This window comes from Lipomyces doorenjongii (assembly GCF_038497915.1).
Source record: "Lipomyces doorenjongii strain NRRL Y-27504 unplaced genomic scaffold V1508scaffold_17, whole genome shotgun sequence".
NCBI lineage: Eukaryota > Fungi > Ascomycota > Lipomycetes > Lipomycetales > Lipomycetaceae > Lipomyces > Lipomyces doorenjongii.
In genome coordinates this window covers 71,471-88,586 of record NW_027118084.1, presented here as the reverse complement: position 1 = coordinate 88,586, position 17,116 = coordinate 71,471, and the positions used below count along the sequence as shown (strand labels likewise).

Below are 17,116 nucleotides of genomic sequence, written 5' to 3'. Positions count from 1 at the left end.
TTTTAGAGCGCCGCACCAAGTTGCTGACGCGCTGCGTCCGGTTCGTCCACACTGTTAATCATCCTTATCACGTTCAAGTCAAAAATAATATCTTTATTCCTCTTTGTCTTATATCTATTTCTCAAATCGTTATCATCAGACTCAAAGAATTGGGTCAAGTAACAGTATGTGTCAGATTCCAGCCAACTTGAGGCGGCCAGATATACTTTGGCTAAACTTTATTAGTGCTTACAATCCATAGGTAGCCTATAGTTGGATGCGGGTGCAAATCTGCCACACAAAGCAGATTGTCCACAAAAGATGGCAACACTTAGTAACAATAAATTGGAAGATTGGGAAATATCGAAGTATTGGGAGATTTTCTCGGGCCTAGATCCTCAAAATGGCATGCTCTCAGGAGATCGCGCAGCCAAGGTGCTCAAAAACTCCAAACTTGACGACAGCCAATTAGAGAAGATTTGGGATCTTGCTGGTAAGGATACAGCGGCTTGTGGGCATCGTCAGGACTAAATAATATAGATGTTGATAACGATGGCAATCTTGATTTCGAAGAATTCTGTGTTGCTATGCGGATTATCTTCGATGTTATAAATGGCGTAAGTTATTTCACACATCACATCAGCGCTAATTCATCATGTCTGACATATCTATTTTAAGCGTTACCAAAAAGTGCCAGACACTTTACCGGATTGGCTGATCCCGTCGTCAAAAGCCCATTTGGTGGCCGCCAACGCTGCGCTAAAGACTGGGTCGCTGGCTATAGATAGAGTGGATGAGGATGATTTCGACAATTCTCAAAGTGGCCTATCGAATGATTTTGACTGGTACATGGCACCAAGGGATAGAAGTAACTACGAAGCCATTTATACCGCAAATGCTAGTCGTCATGGCCAAATTACATGTCTGTTCATGCCTATGGTCTATTGACAAATGGATACTGACGGCAAGCAGTCGAATCACTTAGCGAATTATATGGGGCTCTGAATGTTCCTGAATCGGACATCAATTCAGCATGGTATGTCTCTCGAGACTCGTTAGCAGTAACTATTAGTGCTGCGGGAAGAGAAGTTTCACTAACTTGCTTTACGAGGAACCTTATCAACCCACGATCCGATAGAACAATAGGGAAAGACCAAACATTAGCGTTCTTGCATATCCTTAACAACAGAGACAAAGGTGTCCGAGTTCCGCGTAACATTCCGGCATCTCTGCGAGCTACTTTTGAGAAGAACACAGAGATTGATTATGATTTATCGACTACTGCGACTCCCAGCAAGGCCAATTCTACTTTCGACAGGAACACGTCTTCGGGAAAGAAATCCGCCTTTGCAGAGTCATATCTCGAGAGACTCGGCATATCTGGTGGAACGACGAAATATTCGCCTTCGGGGACTGATTTTTCAGCTACAAAGGATACCGATTGGGAGGAGGTTAGATTGCGACGACAGTTGACCGAGCTGGAGTCCCAGCTCGAGAAGGCGGACGCCGCTGCAAAACACAGAAAAGAGGACGCTCGCACTCAGGCTGAAAATAGTAAGATTGGACTAGTGCGAACACAGCTAGAACAGTTATACGATTACAAGCGCAGACAATTACGGAAGCTACGCTCTGGAGACATTGATAACGATGCAGGCGTGAATCTTACGGGCATGAAGCAAGAAATTGAAGTCTTGACGAAGCAGGTCGATCTGTTTGAGGACTATTGCAACAGAAAACAGTCAGACCTCAATCAATTATATGCAGAGATTGAGCGTGAGAAGTAGAATGTGCGAGATATCGTCCTGTGATTCATTTGTATTATGTATCCTAATTGATTGGCAGTGTAATTTCCCTATACCCAGATAGTCCCAGTCCTCGTTCACTAGATTTGGAGAGTCACGAAACGTAAGCGCATTATAATCTACACAAACTGGACGAGACTTCCACCGATACTCGAGTCACAAGCACTTCATTAAAAGCACAGTTTCAACAGCCTTCATGTCGCGACTGTTTCTCAAGTTGCATATCATACATAACATTATATTTAGTAGTATACCACATTAAGCAAAATTCCATTTCTTAATCATCAACCGGTTCCGGATCTGGCCCTAAAGGCGCCGACCTCGGTTGCTCTGGATCTGCAGTCGACGGCGGCGTCTTGGCAGTGATAGGGTGCCGGCAAATTGGGCATGAATCCGATATGCTCAGCCAATGTTTAATACATGCAGGATGGAAAAAATGTTTGCAAGGTAACAACGTTACTATGTCATTGGTCTCATACTGATCTTTGCAAATCGCACAATCTGATGACTGCTCATGCAGCCCTGGTGTTACTATTGCTGTCGGAAGAGCTGAGATATCCCCTTCAGTTGCAGGAGGTGGTGCATTGCTGGGAGCTGTTTGCTCCATGATCTGCGTAATAATTTGGTCAAGCTGACGGTTGGAGAACACATAGTCGCTGGGATTGCCAGACACATTGAATATCCGGCCCAACAGCTGCGATGTCAAGTCGGGCAGTTGACCGTTAATTCCTTGGGCAGTTTGCGTGTTCCCGAGATGTGGTTCGACGCCGATTCCTCTAAATGTCTGTTGAAGAAAACTACTCCAATTGTTAATGCGCACTTCTGATTGTCAGCGACGGCCTCAAATTTTACTCACTTTGCTAACTGCTCCATGGGGCTGATATTATTCAAATTGGCATCAGCCGCTTCGTCGTGTGCACTCCTCGGAGCACCAGGAGGAGCCCCAAAATTAACTGTAAAATTGAACGGGCCCATGGTAGACGCGAAAAGGGGATGATTGCTTCCACCGTCGTCGGTAGCAACGGCACGTCCCGTTGTGGACCTCGCACTACCGCCAGCCGTTGCTCCAGCATTTTGTTGGCCTTCATGCATGATAGTTGATAGTAATTGTACAAAGTTCATCACATTTGCTGTGTTTTGTCGCTCGCGCTCGCTACGTGTCTCATCGGAGGCGCCGAAGCTTGCGAATGGCATATCTGGGACCGAATTGCGTGAATGGAAGAAGTAATCTGAGTCGCCTTCATCTTCGTCGTCTGTCGTCTCTATCATATCTCGTGGATCGTCTTCCGGATCATCGATCTATTAAATACCATTTAGCGTTTCTGCACAAATCACAATCGTTAAGATACCTACAATTTCACAAAAATCAGAATTGCATCGGGGGCAAAGGACTGGAAATTCTGAGTTTGGAATCGCACGGAATTCATTGTAACATCCATGGCACATGAACAGAACTTCCTGGCCTTGCTCATTCTGATCCGGTTGTAGATTGGGATTGCTCTGCGATTGCTGCTCGTGCTGTGCATTGTACACTGAACTCCATGCATCCGCTGTAGATTGATCAGCAGAATCGCCGCCGTTCATGCTCTGGCCTTCATTCCCATAAGACCTATCGTTATTCGAAGCCATGACAAAGTTGGACAACAGTGTTAATGCTGTTATAGTTCAAACTGCAGTGTAAGGGCGCGCTGCTGAATACATGAACGCTGGGTCGAGATGTAAAATATATGAACGTCGGATTCCCGATGTAATACGATGTCGCGCTATATCGACGCGACCGCTAATCGAGTACGTCGTCAGTAGAACTTAGGAAGACTCGAGGCAGTACTCATCGGGCAATACTGCTAGTTGCAGCCTTCAGATTTTGCCGTCTGGATTGAATAGTAATGTAAATGATATGGTTCGACCGAGCTGGTGACGTCGATAATCGATACCACCGGCCCGTACCCTGACTGCCCTAATAGTTCGAATGCCAGTTAAATTGGCATAACCGTCACGGCATTCACTAAGAGTAACTATTCATACATGAAATACAAACTTTATGACACCAACATATAAACCCCGGTTAACTGAATCCTTGTCATGGGGTTAATTACAAACGATTCAATATTTGCAGAAAGAGGGCTGTATATGCCGGTCTGAGTCAGCAGCATAAAGATTGGTTTGAAAGCAACCTATATAATTTCCCCGTAGACAGTGACTATGACTAACTTATACAAAGATAAGGACTACTCGATTTTCGATATTGCGCACCCGCATACACTATGGTGATAAGATCCAAGCAAGAATAAGACAGTAACAGTTCGGTGCCATAGTAACACAAAAGGGACAAACTAACCAAACGCCTCGATTATTTCGATACTAGCTGGATCATGGTGACCAGATCGATTACCGACGACGTTTCAATAAAGTACCCAATATAATACCGCCGGCCGCGACGGCGCCTCCAATGATAGCGAGGCCAACCAAGCCTTCTGTAACATAAACCGTTAACAGTACTACAATAATCATCGTATCCCGCAACACATACCCTTGGCCACTCGATCATCTATTAACTTGTTCAGACTTCGCGCCTGCATATTATTTGGCTCGCGATCCATCAGTAGATCATTATACCTTCTCGCCTCAACATAGTTTCCAAGTTTGTAGTTCCCTAACGCAAGATAGTAGAGACATTCGCGTCGTCGTTCAGGAGCGTCTCTGAAAATCTCTATATACCGTGTGAGCCAGATCTACTGCAGGACATCAGCCAAACCTTCAATGCATACCTGTCAGAAGGCGAACTCCAAGTTGCTGCTCATCACGTCTAGGGCTTTTAATCAGACCCCACGCATAATTGAATTTCGTTTGTATCGAGACAAACGGCTCCTCCTTGACGTATTGATTGCGCAGAACGTCCAACTCTTCTCGCTTCAATGATCTAGAATACATCAGAGGATTGATTCATCAACAGCAACAACTGCAAAGCTGACATTTCCGCATCAGCGGCGTCTAGAGTAGATCAATGTTAATAAACAATGTCTAACGGTAAAACCTCGAATGAAACATACATGGAAGACTGTCGGAAGACATAATCCGAAAGGAAACCTGAAGTTAGGTTGGATCTCTCAGTAGACGAAAATAGTAAAATGTACTGCGTAACAGAAGCTTGATTTGATAATATATAATAATAAAATATGTAACTGCAAGTGGCGGACAGCTTCGTGAATGAGGATGACCTGCCCTTTGGATAATCTAAATGGGCTAATGACGTATACAAGCCACACCGTGAATCGTCGGCGTTGCCGGATCGGCAAGTGAAAACTCCCAACAGTAGTCACTTGCCAGCTGGTAGCATTCCTGCTGCGGCGGAGACTTAGCATAGCCAGACATGGTCGGGGCTGCTACCCTGACAGCGGCTCATACGCGACACGTAAACAAACAATTCAGCCACAATAAGTTAAATATTCTAACGACAGTCACATTTCCATCTGTCTATCTTTCAACGGTCGCAATTATATTGGCCGGATTAAAAGGTAAAATGCTTCCAGATAGTGTGCAATCGCTGCTGTCGTCAACAGTGTCAAACTTCCAGATTACACCGGATGTGCAAGCCATCTCTCGAATAAGCGACCACATTCGCATTCTTAAATCCGCACGAGACTTGGAGCGTGATCAAATGCTAGACATATTACGTTGTATGCTATTTTTTGATAAGCTGCTACTGGGAATAGTGCACTAAATCATATAGCCCTTTCTCGACGGCTAGAATTAGCAAAGACAGCGGCTACAGTACCGTCTTCGCCGACGCGGCGCTCACACACAGAGAAGATTTTAGAGCTAGATCGTGAGAAATTCTCGCTGGCCAAGACAATCAATGAGCTTGAGTCCGCATATCATGCTAGTGAGGGCACACTTACGAGACTCAATGAGGAGCTTGAGCGCGTGAAGAATGAGGACGTCATGGCTGAAGCCAGCAGCGCGCAGCAAGACCCGACAATGTAGGATATTGCTAGTTAGGATATGATTATCAATATACTAATGAGATCCTTTAGACTACTGTTAAAAATATACCGATCGCTGGGAATTAGCCTAGAAGATGATGGAATGGGAGGGTATGCAAAAGCCATTGTTAGATCCCACCAGAACAACGATATACATGTTTTATCCCTCGACAAGGCATACTCCAATTTTTTCATTGCGAGTTATTTATGGGACATGATGTAGAGTTATGGACATGTTTACCGTATCTAATGCAGTGCTTTTTATCCGAGAAACTTCATATTGGTGTATCATAAAATATAACTTGATTGAGTATTTATAGATGACTAGTATACATATGCTGTCCAAGCGGACGCTGGTCTACGTCCCAGCTCTTCCACTTACTGATATCCGTTAAATGTCGCATTGTCGGTCTCCCATGTGGACAGTTCTAATAGCAAATTAGTACTTTCCTAATATGTCACAAGTATGAATCGACATACCCAAGGCTTATCTAATATACCTAGTCCATCCACAATAGCTCGCATTTTTTCTCGTTTTAGTGCGGTTCCAATCATGACACTGCTTCTACAAGCTTTCATAGCCAGCATCTTTCCGAGCTTGGAGCATTGGTGAAACGTGCCCGGCGATTCTTGAACAGCGTGCAGCAATTCTGCAAAGTCATCGACGCCAAATGCAGCCGACAGGACAACGGGAAGAGCTGCTAACGAGCATTTCTCACCAGGGGCCGCATACTCATCAATACTGAGCATAAATCCGTTGGATTCGAAAACCGACAAATTCGACGTCACTAGAAGTTCCTCAAGTGGCGTTAATGATAAACGCTGCGGAACAACTAAAGGCTGCTTCTTGATAGAAACTTCTCGTTGCAGTCGCTCAAAATTAAACTTCTCGTTGCTCGCGTGTTGGTCGATAATAAACAAATCACATCGATCTTTAAGGTCTGGATCGCAATTTTCAGTTCTGCTGTCTGGGGTTCGAACGGCGAGAATAAAGCCTAGATTGAATTGGCCAATAACTTTCATCTTTGCAAAATCGGACTTGGAGATATTGAGCGACTGGAGATGCTCTTCGCCCTCTTCTAAATCCGACGACAGAGTGTTGTCACGAGTAATTATGCCGGACGACTGTTGCGTCCGAAAATTAGTAGATTGCAAGTGCTTCATCTCCTCAATAGAAACGGCTAATGTCCCAGATAACCTGTGCGTCCAATACTTCCGTATTCTAGCCGAAGTGATTGATGATTCTTGCGTCAATCCACGATAATCTTTCACTGGAGAGCTCATAAGGACAACGGAATGCTGAGATGAAGATTCAGCTTCTTCACTCTCATAGTTGCCGTCCGGTACATAGTGCTCAGGAATCGACGTAACATCGGATTGCGCAACTAAAGTATCGTCCTCGTTCAATAAAGTTGTCGCGCTGCTCCGAGATTCGACGACTGGTTTATCCGACACTATCACTGTCTCTTCCCTCTGGCCGTCGCTGCTAAGACTGTCATCAGTCTCGCTCTCAGTGTCAACATTCTTATTATCATCTTTGCGGAACTCATGGGAAAGTTCAATAACCAGCTCCTCCGTTGTGTCCATCGGGTTGGTTGCAGACGGTATACTGGACTTTGTGGGAATATCTCCCATGAATCGCCTCTGCCGTTTAGCCGCATCTGATCGACTGACATATGTGACTGCTGGTGGTGAATATTGTCGACTATGGGTTGTCGAGGACGAGGCAAAATTGTAGCTGTTCCGCTTATTTTGTCGGTTGGGAGTGGGCTTGTCCTTTATCGATCCCGGAGTAATGCGCCTGCTTGAACCCGGAGAAATCGGCGAAAGAAAACTTGACCGAGCGTCGCATGGTGAACCTCCTTCGTTATCACTGTCATCATCACTTGCGCGATATGTGCTCGTGGCTTGCTGGATGGATGAGGCTGATTTTTGGGTAGGTATGGAATGACAGCATTTCTTTAAAAACTCTGATAGCCTTTCCTATTATCGAAACATCAGCGTCAAAGGCTATCAGTAATTATAGCTAAAAATCGTACTTTTAAGCATTCCAATACTGTAGTTTCGTCATGGAGAAATATAGTGCGCTTGTCAGGTGAGACATTCACATCAACTGAGTCTAGGCACAAATCAGCGTTTAGAGTCAAAAAACAGATAATAATGGGACAAGCTCCTCACCAAATGGAACCTCAAAGTCAGCTACAACGAATGGATACTGAGTAATATTAAAACTCCGGTAGCATTCGTTGAAGCATTTAATGATAGATGACAAATGACATGGCCGATTATTCACATAGACCAGCTGTCTATCAGCAGCATTTCGTCCGAGCCCTGGACCAGGTTGAGATATAAATCCAACGACTTTGATAACAGTTTCGCCAGGGTCGGTGCCGGGTAGATATATTGATTGTTTGCGAAGAATATTTAAGCCGAGCGACATTGGCAGCAAATCCGTGCGGGCCTTCGTGCCAAATACATTCACTATGTTGTCTCCGACAGAAGAATTGCCCTTGGTCGCAAACAGTACCGTCTTCTTGCTATACAGGGTTAGGATATGCTATCGGAAGTGCAAGCAAAGCCAGCAAGACATACCCACTCGACAGAACGTTTGAGACCACGATCCTGACCCCAACTTTGATAACTCCGTAAGCTTGCAGGAGAGAGATGCATTTCGCAAATTCGCGCTTGAAGTTTTTGACAAAATCTATTCTTCGTACCGGCAGTTTTCCATCGAATAGCCTTGTGACTAGAACGGACGTACCCTTCGTGCCAGCGACCTTCGATGAGGACACGATGCGTCCATGGGTGTCGTACTCTAACTTTGTCGCGCACGGAGAAGTTCCAGCTGTGCATGTTGTAATCTGGACGGATGAGCTAACCCCGCACAGAGAGCTGAGAGCCTCACCGCGGAAACCATAGGTGGCGACGGAGCTCAAGTCCGAGAAGCTTCGTAGTTTGGATGTATGATGCTTGAGAGCTTTAGTGCATGTTAGAACAAATATGTGGGCAGTAGTCAAGGACAACTTACCTATGCCCTCAAAATTCTCCTGGTCTATGCCGTCACCGTTGTCCGCTACTTCGAAGGACTCGACTCCGTAGTGCTTAAACTTGACCTCTGCGCATATTCAAAGTTAGTAGTCAATCACGGGATCTTACAACAAATAAAAGGAAGGGCAGACCAATGTTTGTGGCATGAGCATCCAGACTGTTCTCGACCAACTCCTTGACGGCGGTAGGCAGATCGATGACAACCTGGCCGGACGTTAGTTTATGAACGGAACTCTTGTCAATTGCTCGAATAGACATTGTCTAAGAGCAAGAGTGAGTGCAGATCACGTTCTGAGAACTATGGACGCTAACGGTACTGAGTAGTGTTATGTCACAATAATCAACAAGTGCAGTAGCTTGGTAGATGATTTAGTGGTTGAGTGATGAGGTGGTTTCGTGGCGCGTCTGGGAAGGCCACTGCGCGGACCTAGCAGTGACCGTGTGGGCGCGCTTCTGAGAGAGGGCCCCGAGTCGAGTGACGAGTTTGGTGTGCGACAATGTCGAAGATCGCGAAGCGGCAGTCGAACCAAAAGGGAGAAACACATTCAGCTGCCGCTCTTACGCCGAAGCAGTTTGTGTCGTTATGCGCACGTGCACGCGCACGCGGGATGCGACAGGCGACACATGCAGTCGACCAAGTGGGTAGCAGGCATACAGACGGGCAAAACGTCGCGGCCACTCCAAAAGGTGGCCTCACGCGGGTTGGCACACGATCAGCTGCCCAGCTCTGAACTCGGTCTCCGTATCTCAGTGAAGGCAACAAACGGGATTTGTGCAGCCGAATATAATATTTATATTTTATGATATAATATATATTGCATATTACGGATAGAATCATCACGCAGCCGGCCAATCTTGATCAGCTATCCGACACCGCTAGACAGTGTTCCCCGCGCGCTGTGTAGGTATATCCAACACATCCTTCTGCATTTTCTTATATTTTACCCCGGCACAACTGTACTCTCCTGGACGCCTCTAATCTCGAATCTACTCTGTCGGAACCGGCTGCCAGATCTTTACTTACAGAATGGGCGGCTACTCTTTCCAGGCCGAAAATGTTCAAATATGTGTTATCATGTGAGCGCTCGTTCCCATTGATCAAAAAGTCCTGCTAATTTCTCCTCTTCCTCTTCTTTAGGGTCGGGCTTCCCGCCAGAGGCAAATCCCTGATAGCACAAAAGAGTAAGTCTGGCTGCCGGCTGCGGCTTACAGTGATCGTATCTTGTCATATTTGTGAATTCCTGCTGATCGCTTCTATGCAGTCGTGCGATACCTCACATGGCTCTCAATTCGAGCAAAATGCTTCAACGTCGGCAACTATCGTCGACTCGAAACAGCACACCCAACTGCAGAGTTCTTTGATGTCAACAATTCTGAGGGTGAGCGCTTGCGCAAAATGGCCGCCGAGTCCGCCATTCGCGACATGTTCAGATGGCTCGACCATGAGCAAGGTGTTGTCGGCATCTTAGATGCTACAAACACTACAAAGAGTCGACGTAACTGGATCTTAGAACTGTGTCGCAAACGCAATGTCGAGCCTATGTTTATTGAGAGCTGGTGTGATGACGAGGACTTGATTATGCAAAATATCATGGACGTCAAGACGACCAGTCCAGACTATATAGGCCAAGACCCCGAGAGAGCGGCATTGGACTTTCGCAATAGAATACGTAATTACGAAAAGGTCTACGAAACAATTTCCGAGCGCGATCTGACATATGTCAAACTCATCAACGTCGGCTCTCAAGTCATTATTAATCGTATTCAGTCCTACCTCGAATCCAGGATAGTGTACTATCTCATGAATTTGCATATTAAACCACGCTGTATTTGGTTAAGTAGGCACGGAGAATCTGCTTTTAATCTCACCGGCAAGATTGGAGGCGACTCTGACTTGTCAGCACGTGGACGCGAATACGCTCGTCAACTTCCTCAGTTGGTCAAAATGTCCGTTGGCGATAGGCCGTTAACTGTTTGGACATCAACTCTCAAGAGAACGCAGCAAACTGCTAAATACCTGCCTTACAGACAGTTGACGTGGAAAGCGCTTGACGAGCTTGATGCTGGACAGTGTGACGGCTTGACATACGAAGAAATCGAGAGCAGGTACCCCGATGATTTTGCTGCCCGCGACGAGAATAAATACGAAGTACGTTATTATACGAACTTATCTTTGTGGTTTGAGGACCTAATTTATTGTAGTATCGATATCCGGGAGGAGAATCATATCGGGATGTCGTCGTCAGACTTGAGCCAATTATCATGGAGCTAGAAAGGCAGGAGAATATTATGATAGTGACACACCAGGCTGTACTGCGATGTATCTACGCCTATTTCATGAATGTTTCCCAGGATCAGAGTCCTTGGATGGAGGTGCCCCTCCATACGCTCAGTATGTGCCATCTAAATAGAGGCGGTTGTACAGGACTAACTGATCTCCAGTAAAGCTCGAGCCCAAGGCATATGGCACTGAGGTAATCAGGCAAGTACTCTACTTATTTTCTTGACATTTGAAACAATTCTAATGGCAGTGTTTTAGAATCAAGGCAGATATTCCCGCCGTAAGCACATACCGAGAGAAGGGTCAATCTGCGAAGATCAAAAAGTAAATAGTAGCATAATAAATCTGCATGCAGACATAGAGAATCGTGAATGCGACAAATGGGTATGGAGACAAAGTGTAGTGTATATGCGATACTTGTATCCACGTTTTCCGCGATGGCCGATTTTGTTCTTATAGTTCAATGAATTTCCGGAGTTACGTAAGTAAAGATACACAATCTATATATATGAATGCCAAGCACTGAAAATTTTGGACGTGACGATTATTCTTAGTGGTAGTCTTGATGCCATTTTTGTGAGGATACATATTTGTCGGAGACGTCACGATGCCTATCAGTAGTGTAATTATGACTCTGTTGCACCGCCATACATAGTTTCCCCGCAAACGCCACACTTCTGGCGTACAGTAGCAAAACACAATTGCCGCGCCATCCTCTTCGTGACACGTGCCATCTAATGTAACTGCAACGGTTCTGTCATCAGCGGGTAGTCCGTCCGGTCTATGGCATGTGAATTTGTTGCAGCGCTCCCCGCGTCGCCCCCGGCTCCGGCTGTAGCGCGTCGCCTCCAGGCTGGTTCACCATCTTTAGCTCTGCCCGTCACGAGGCATTCCTCCGGTTACTTTTTGCTAGGTCTATACTATTTCATCCTCTGTGCCTCTGTCTCCGGTCTGGTTCGATAATATCTATGTGCAACATTCCTGCAGTTAATGTTATGATTCCTATTAGAGAACTACAGAACAATGATCGGTATAATCTCGTCCAATGTGCGGGTGTGCTTCGTGAGCTAACACTATTTTACGCAGACCACATCTTAGGGAGGCCTTCTCAGAATATCAAAAAGGTGCAGGTTCTTGTCGTAGCCTGCTTCTGGGTTGCATACATAATGCGGGGTCCGCGACATGGCCCTCCAATCGTCGCAGCTATCAGCAAGTTCCTTAGCAAGCATGCCACAGCCTGGCAAATCCACGTTCTTACAATGACTGGCCTGTACGTGCTTAAGAATATCGACAAGCTGCTGAATCTACAGTCGCCTGAACCGTTGGCGGACCTTGTATGGTTAACCGTTTATATCATGTTAACATGGGCTATTGTGCTAACCCTGGCGATAGTATAGCAGACCATTCTTCAGAGCTTCATGGTTCCTCACCGCTTTGGATGCCGGCTTTTGGACTGCAATGCCGGTCAAGCCAAAGGCAATCAGGGATATTGCCAGCATTCTATTTAGCATTTACTACTTGGTCTTTGCCGACCAAGCTGATGAGAAAGTGCGCGCACAACTGCAATTCTCCTTGACCTGCGCTAATCCACTTCTCCTAGGTCCGCAAAGTGCGAGCTACCGTTACTGCTGAGCATTTAAGAATTTCGTGGGAAAAGTCTACTTCACCGTATTTAAGACTTGCAAAAATCTTCACATGCCCCCGCATTCAAACCTTGAAGGCATTTGAAATTTCCAGACCACCGAATAGCCCCTACAGATCGCGAATGAAAGCATACTTGTACTACGACGGTCCACGCCATACATTCAAGCATCACACTCAAGTCTTGCTGGATTTTCCTGGTGGTGGATTTGTCAGTATGTCGCCGAGACACCACGACGACTCATTATGTGCATGGGCAAAGAAATTGAAAGTCCCAGTCATTAGTCTCAATTATGGGTGTGTAGGCTCTACTTCATATGCCTGTAAAAATTCTAACAATTTTGGATAGAAAAGCGCCAGAGCACCCATATCCATATAGTCTTGACGAGTGCTATGATGCCTATATGGAGATAGTTAGAACAAAGGGAAGATGTATTGGGCTCTCAGGCACAGCTGATCCTCAGATTGTTCTAGTTGGCGACTCTGCGTAGGTTCCCATTCGTTAACTTGCTAATCAAATGCGATTGCTGACCCGTCTACAGCGGTGGAAATTTTGTTGCAGGAGTGATGCTGAAACTGCTTACTGCAATGCCCCAGCCTCGGCTACCAATTGCGGTCCTTATGATCTATCCAGCACTGGATCTCAACTTCAAGTATGTAGTTATGGCATCAATAGAGTGCACCGCATCATACTAATATATGACATACAGTTCGTGGATGTCCGATGAACAAATTCGACTGCTTAGACAAGAAAGTGTGAAAGAATTGAATAGTCCAGGGCTCATGAAGAGAAAAGAAAGTATATACCAGGGTCTTAGTGGTAAACTGCAAGTCGAGGATGAAGACATGAGGGATATTGATGAATTCAGTCTGCCAACTAGTCTTGATACCGCAGATGCCCTTAGTCGTGCTGGAATTGCATCTAACCTTCGTGAACCTGGCCGAAGAACGCAAGCCGAGCTTGCACGGGAGAAGAAAATCACGATCGGAACGTCTCTGGCCATGACATCTCGTGTATCCTATTTCGGTGACAAGATTATTACGCCGGAGATGTTACGGGCTATGATTATTTTGTATATAGGGCCGCATAGTCGCCCCGATTTTACCACAGACTATCTTCTGTCGCCTGTCAACGCGCCATCTGAGCTTCTAGCTAAGTTTCCGAAAGTGTACATGATCTGTGGTGAAGTGGATCCTTTGGTTGATGACACTGTGATCTTCGCAGGACGACTTCGCGAGGCGAAGCGCAGTGCCATGTTGAGATATGAGGCACTCGCAATGTCTAAGCCTCCATCTATTCAAAGCGAAAGTGAGTTTGTGGAAGTCATGTTGATTAGAGGAATTTCACATGGATTCATGCAAATACCTTTCTTACTACCTGAAGCGGAAGCAGCAATCTCTCGCTGTGCAGCGTGGATTCAAGAGGCGTTTGCTCTTCATGAGCCGCGATATCGCACTGCCCCTGGTATTCCATCGATCTCTATAGCCAGTCCACAGACACAATCTAACAAGCCAGTGTCCTTGTCAGTATCAATAGGGTCACAGACGAAAAAGAGAGGCCTACTTACTCGAGTACTGCGGGGCACGTTGTCACGGTCAGGATTAGGTTGGATAGCACCGTCGTCTGGCCCGATTGTCGATGATGAATATGATGATGACGACAATTTTTTTGACGAATATGATGACGACGATGACGACTTTCTTGATTCTGACCAAGAACAAAGCAGGCCACAATCTTCGTGGACGGGCGCAGCCGAATCTTTGTCTCTGTTTCGCCGGCAAACCGATCCGGAGTTGGCAAATGAAGCGCCAATCGAATTTTCTATTCCGGTTCGGAAACAGCTTACAAACACGACCCCGCTTTCCGTATCCTCATCATCAAGTGGTGTGTTTACGTCGATTTCGCCACTATCGTCAAATGATAGTATTGATGGCGCTGCTCATACCCACGTTGAGGCCAAGCCTTCACAACTTGCTCGAGGCGTTCGGGATGAGAGTGATTCACAAATTAGTTTGGGAAGTTCGAGACCCAACCCCACTTTGTCTCGAGGGCGAAAGCCTAGAAGAAAGGTAGTTAGACACAGATCGTGGGATCAAAATCACCTTGTTATGGAGGGAGAGTTGATGGATAGACGGCGAAACAATCTGGTGAGGTCATTGGCAGCTCTGGAGCAAGACGGCGTCCATCAGCCTCCCAATTCAGACCTTACTAAGGTGACTCCTATTCAGTCTCAGAAGGGTACAGAACGTGAGCAGAAGGAGGATAAGACATGACTTGTCTCACTTATAGGAGAATATTTGGTTAATACGGGAGAAAACTTGGCTCGTACTTGTACATACACAAGGACATATGCAATGATTTTTATGAGGACAACGGGCCGTCTCCAAAGAGCATTTATTGTTGGAGACCAGTAACAACTAGAAATTCTGTAAATATTATGTTTAGAACTCAATGATCGACCGATAATTACAATTCGGCCACATTCATCACCGACACAACAAATCGACGAACTGCCATAATAAAACTACGCACTAGATCCAGTCAGAAGTACTATATCGTAGTAGGTATGGTAACATAAACTCAAAACCCATATATTGAAGATCCTATTATACACTTATTGAAACGCGAGCCCATAGCTTAACCATCGAAACCATAAAGTCAAAGCCATAATAACACAGTAACTACCACTAAAATAAATTATCCTTAAGCAATCCAAGATCTATGAACGTTCACCGCGAAGACGACGGGCAAGCTGGATATCCTTCGCCTGAATAGTAACACGCTTGGCGTGGATGGCGCAAAGGTTGGTGTCTTCAAAGAGCGAGACAAGGTAGGCCTCAACTGACTCCTGGAGCGCACCAATAGCAGACGACTGGAAACGAAGATCCGTTTTGAAGTCCTGGGCAATTTCACGAACAAGACGCTGGAATGGAAGCTTTCGGATCAAAAGCTCAGTAGACTTCTGATAACGACGAATCTCACGGAGAGCGACAGTACCAGGTTTGTATCTGTGAGGCTTCTTCACGCCACCAGTGGAAGGCGCGGACTTTCTGGCGGCCTTGGAGGCAAGCTGCTTGCGAGGAGCTATGAGCACGTCAGTGCACTGCCACGCCATATATAATAAATAAATAAATATAAAAACATTAAACATACCCTTGCCACCAGTGGACTTACGGGCGGTCTGCTTTGTACGAGCCATTGCAAATTGTTGGTGTGGAGTCGTGAGTGTGAAGAGGCGCAAAAATGATAACGGACAAGTGGGAGAGGAAAAAGATAGGCGACGTGGGCGAGGACAGCTTTATAGGAAAATGAAGCGCGAGTGATGGGCCGAAGGTGAACCCTAGCCCGGGGCTGGCGGGAATGCGGTTGGGTGGATTGTGGTTTTTGGCGTGCGGCAAAATAAAAAATGTGGTGTGCAAATCGTGGAAATTGCGGTCTGTTTTTTGGGAGTTTTGCAAGTGTGCGCTGTTGTGTGTTCAGTATGTGGGCTCTGCCCCGTCGTGCGAGTCTGCGGCGTCATTTCTGGACCGCGATTTTGTGTTTCCATGGTTTGATGAAATTCCCCTAGCCCTCTCCAGTTCCGCCCTTTTATATCCGTGCTCCCCCCCTACGCCTAGTCTACTTTTTACTCGGTTTAATCTTCCATCTCAACTCTACTTTTACGCATTATCTTCAAGCAACATGTCTGGACGTGGCAAAGGTGGAAAGGGTCTTGGGAAGGGGTATGCTATTCATGTGATCTACTTGCGCGGTCTCGTCACTAACAGTTGTCTAGAGGTGCTAAGCGTCACCGAAAGATTCTTCGTGATAACATCCAGGGCATCACTAAGCCTGCTATTCGTCGTCTTGCCCGCCGTGGTGGTGTCAAGCGTATTTCTGCGTTGGTATGCTGTGCCGAGTCGACGTATTGTCGTGGGTTGCGCTAACGTGTCTGTGCTAGATCTATGAGGAGACTCGTGGTGTCCTGAAGTCGTTCCTCGAGAGTGTCATTCGTGATGCTGTCACTTACACCGAACACGCTAAGCGTAAGACTGTCACTTCGCTCGATGTTGTTTATGCTTTGAAGCGCCAGGGACGCACCCTGTATGGTTTCGGCGGTTAAATTTGGGATCATGTTGGTTGTGGGACTAAGCGTTTATGTACAATAGAAACAGTTCTTTGCAGTTATATTTCGGGTTATTGTATATTATTTCGAATACACTAGGAGTGACTAATTGTCTGATTTGCAAGGATGCAAATGAACCCGTATATAGCAGCTTTCTCAATAGTCTGCGTGTAACCATTGCCTTACAAGCCTACGTGAGTTGGAAGATGTTTGGTCGTTGGTGCGTTGTCATACACGAAATTATTATATTATGATCATTCGGAATCAAGATTTAGT

General features: G+C 46.0%; 9 protein-coding genes across 9 annotated transcripts; 5 read left to right on the top strand and 4 right to left on the bottom strand.

Moving 5' to 3' along the window:
• Positions 1 to 40: 40 nt before the first annotated feature.
• V1508DRAFT_415240 (actin cytoskeleton-regulatory complex protein END3-domain-containing protein) lies at positions 41 to 1,835 on the top strand. Its single transcript, XM_066940041.1, has 6 exons — positions 41 to 164; positions 226 to 472; positions 520 to 596; positions 658 to 901; positions 952 to 1,015; positions 1,091 to 1,835. The coding sequence occupies exons 2-6, from the start codon at positions 301 to 303 to the stop codon at positions 1,761 to 1,763; spliced, it is 1,230 nt and encodes a 409-aa protein (XP_066796523.1). The 5' UTR covers positions 41 to 164; positions 226 to 300; the 3' UTR covers positions 1,764 to 1,835.
• On the bottom strand, positions 1,718 to 3,738 carry V1508DRAFT_368873 (uncharacterized protein). Its single transcript, XM_066937424.1, has 3 exons — positions 3,135 to 3,738; positions 2,638 to 3,080; positions 1,718 to 2,578 (listed from the first exon to the last, which is right to left on the bottom strand). Exons 1-3 carry the CDS (start codon positions 3,408 to 3,410, stop codon positions 2,059 to 2,061), a joined length of 1,239 nt encoding a protein of 412 aa, XP_066796522.1. The 5' UTR covers positions 3,411 to 3,738; the 3' UTR covers positions 1,718 to 2,058.
• On the bottom strand, positions 3,739 to 5,101 carry V1508DRAFT_415232 (uncharacterized protein). Its single transcript, XM_066940040.1, has 5 exons — positions 4,832 to 5,101; positions 4,754 to 4,772; positions 4,550 to 4,701; positions 4,312 to 4,491; positions 3,739 to 4,255 (listed from the first exon to the last, which is right to left on the bottom strand). The coding sequence occupies exons 1-5, from the start codon at positions 4,851 to 4,853 to the stop codon at positions 4,170 to 4,172; spliced, it is 459 nt and encodes a 152-aa protein (XP_066796521.1). The 5' UTR covers positions 4,854 to 5,101; the 3' UTR covers positions 3,739 to 4,169.
• A 91-nt stretch (positions 5,102 to 5,192) lies between these two features.
• On the top strand, positions 5,193 to 6,091 carry V1508DRAFT_384647 (Spc24 subunit of Ndc80-domain-containing protein). The gene is made up of 3 exons (XM_066937776.1): positions 5,193 to 5,458; positions 5,512 to 5,761; positions 5,816 to 6,091. Exons 1-3 carry the CDS (start codon positions 5,302 to 5,304, stop codon positions 5,985 to 5,987), a joined length of 579 nt encoding a protein of 192 aa, XP_066796520.1. The 5' UTR covers positions 5,193 to 5,301; the 3' UTR covers positions 5,988 to 6,091.
• On the bottom strand, positions 6,032 to 9,322 carry V1508DRAFT_415226 (uncharacterized protein). Its single transcript, XM_066940039.1, has 7 exons — positions 8,944 to 9,322; positions 8,793 to 8,879; positions 8,357 to 8,741; positions 7,943 to 8,301; positions 7,804 to 7,883; positions 6,245 to 7,747; positions 6,032 to 6,192 (listed from the first exon to the last, which is right to left on the bottom strand). The coding sequence occupies exons 1-7, from the start codon at positions 9,068 to 9,070 to the stop codon at positions 6,079 to 6,081; spliced, it is 2,655 nt and encodes an 884-aa protein (XP_066796519.1). The 5' UTR covers positions 9,071 to 9,322; the 3' UTR covers positions 6,032 to 6,078.
• A 517-nt stretch (positions 9,323 to 9,839) lies between these two features.
• On the top strand, positions 9,840 to 11,421 carry V1508DRAFT_403654 (6-phosphofructo-2-kinase-domain-containing protein; the record flags this gene model as incomplete). The annotated part of the gene is made up of 6 exons (XM_066938573.1): positions 9,840 to 9,889; positions 9,951 to 9,994; positions 10,075 to 10,961; positions 11,015 to 11,204; positions 11,255 to 11,294; positions 11,352 to 11,421. 6 exons carry the CDS (start codon positions 9,840 to 9,842, stop codon positions 11,419 to 11,421), a joined length of 1,281 nt encoding a protein of 426 aa, XP_066796518.1.
• A 344-nt stretch (positions 11,422 to 11,765) lies between these two features.
• V1508DRAFT_415215 (Alpha/Beta hydrolase protein) lies at positions 11,766 to 15,250 on the top strand. Its single transcript, XM_066940038.1, has 7 exons — positions 11,766 to 12,123; positions 12,180 to 12,427; positions 12,486 to 12,641; positions 12,694 to 13,031; positions 13,084 to 13,221; positions 13,277 to 13,387; positions 13,445 to 15,250. Exons 1-7 carry the CDS (start codon positions 12,117 to 12,119, stop codon positions 15,006 to 15,008), a joined length of 2,562 nt encoding a protein of 853 aa, XP_066796517.1. The 5' UTR covers positions 11,766 to 12,116; the 3' UTR covers positions 15,009 to 15,250.
• V1508DRAFT_368858 (histone-fold-containing protein) lies at positions 15,113 to 15,991 on the bottom strand. Its single transcript, XM_066937423.1, has 2 exons — positions 15,889 to 15,991; positions 15,113 to 15,819 (listed from the first exon to the last, which is right to left on the bottom strand). The coding sequence occupies exons 1-2, from the start codon at positions 15,932 to 15,934 to the stop codon at positions 15,455 to 15,457; spliced, it is 411 nt and encodes a 136-aa protein (XP_066796516.1). The 5' UTR covers positions 15,935 to 15,991; the 3' UTR covers positions 15,113 to 15,454.
• A 356-nt stretch (positions 15,992 to 16,347) lies between these two features.
• Positions 16,348 to 16,953, top strand: V1508DRAFT_438724 (histone-fold-containing protein). Its single transcript, XM_066942188.1, has 3 exons — positions 16,348 to 16,457; positions 16,511 to 16,619; positions 16,676 to 16,953. Exons 1-3 carry the CDS (start codon positions 16,417 to 16,419, stop codon positions 16,835 to 16,837), a joined length of 312 nt encoding a protein of 103 aa, XP_066796515.1. The 5' UTR covers positions 16,348 to 16,416; the 3' UTR covers positions 16,838 to 16,953.
• Positions 16,954 to 17,116: the final 163 nt, after the last annotated feature.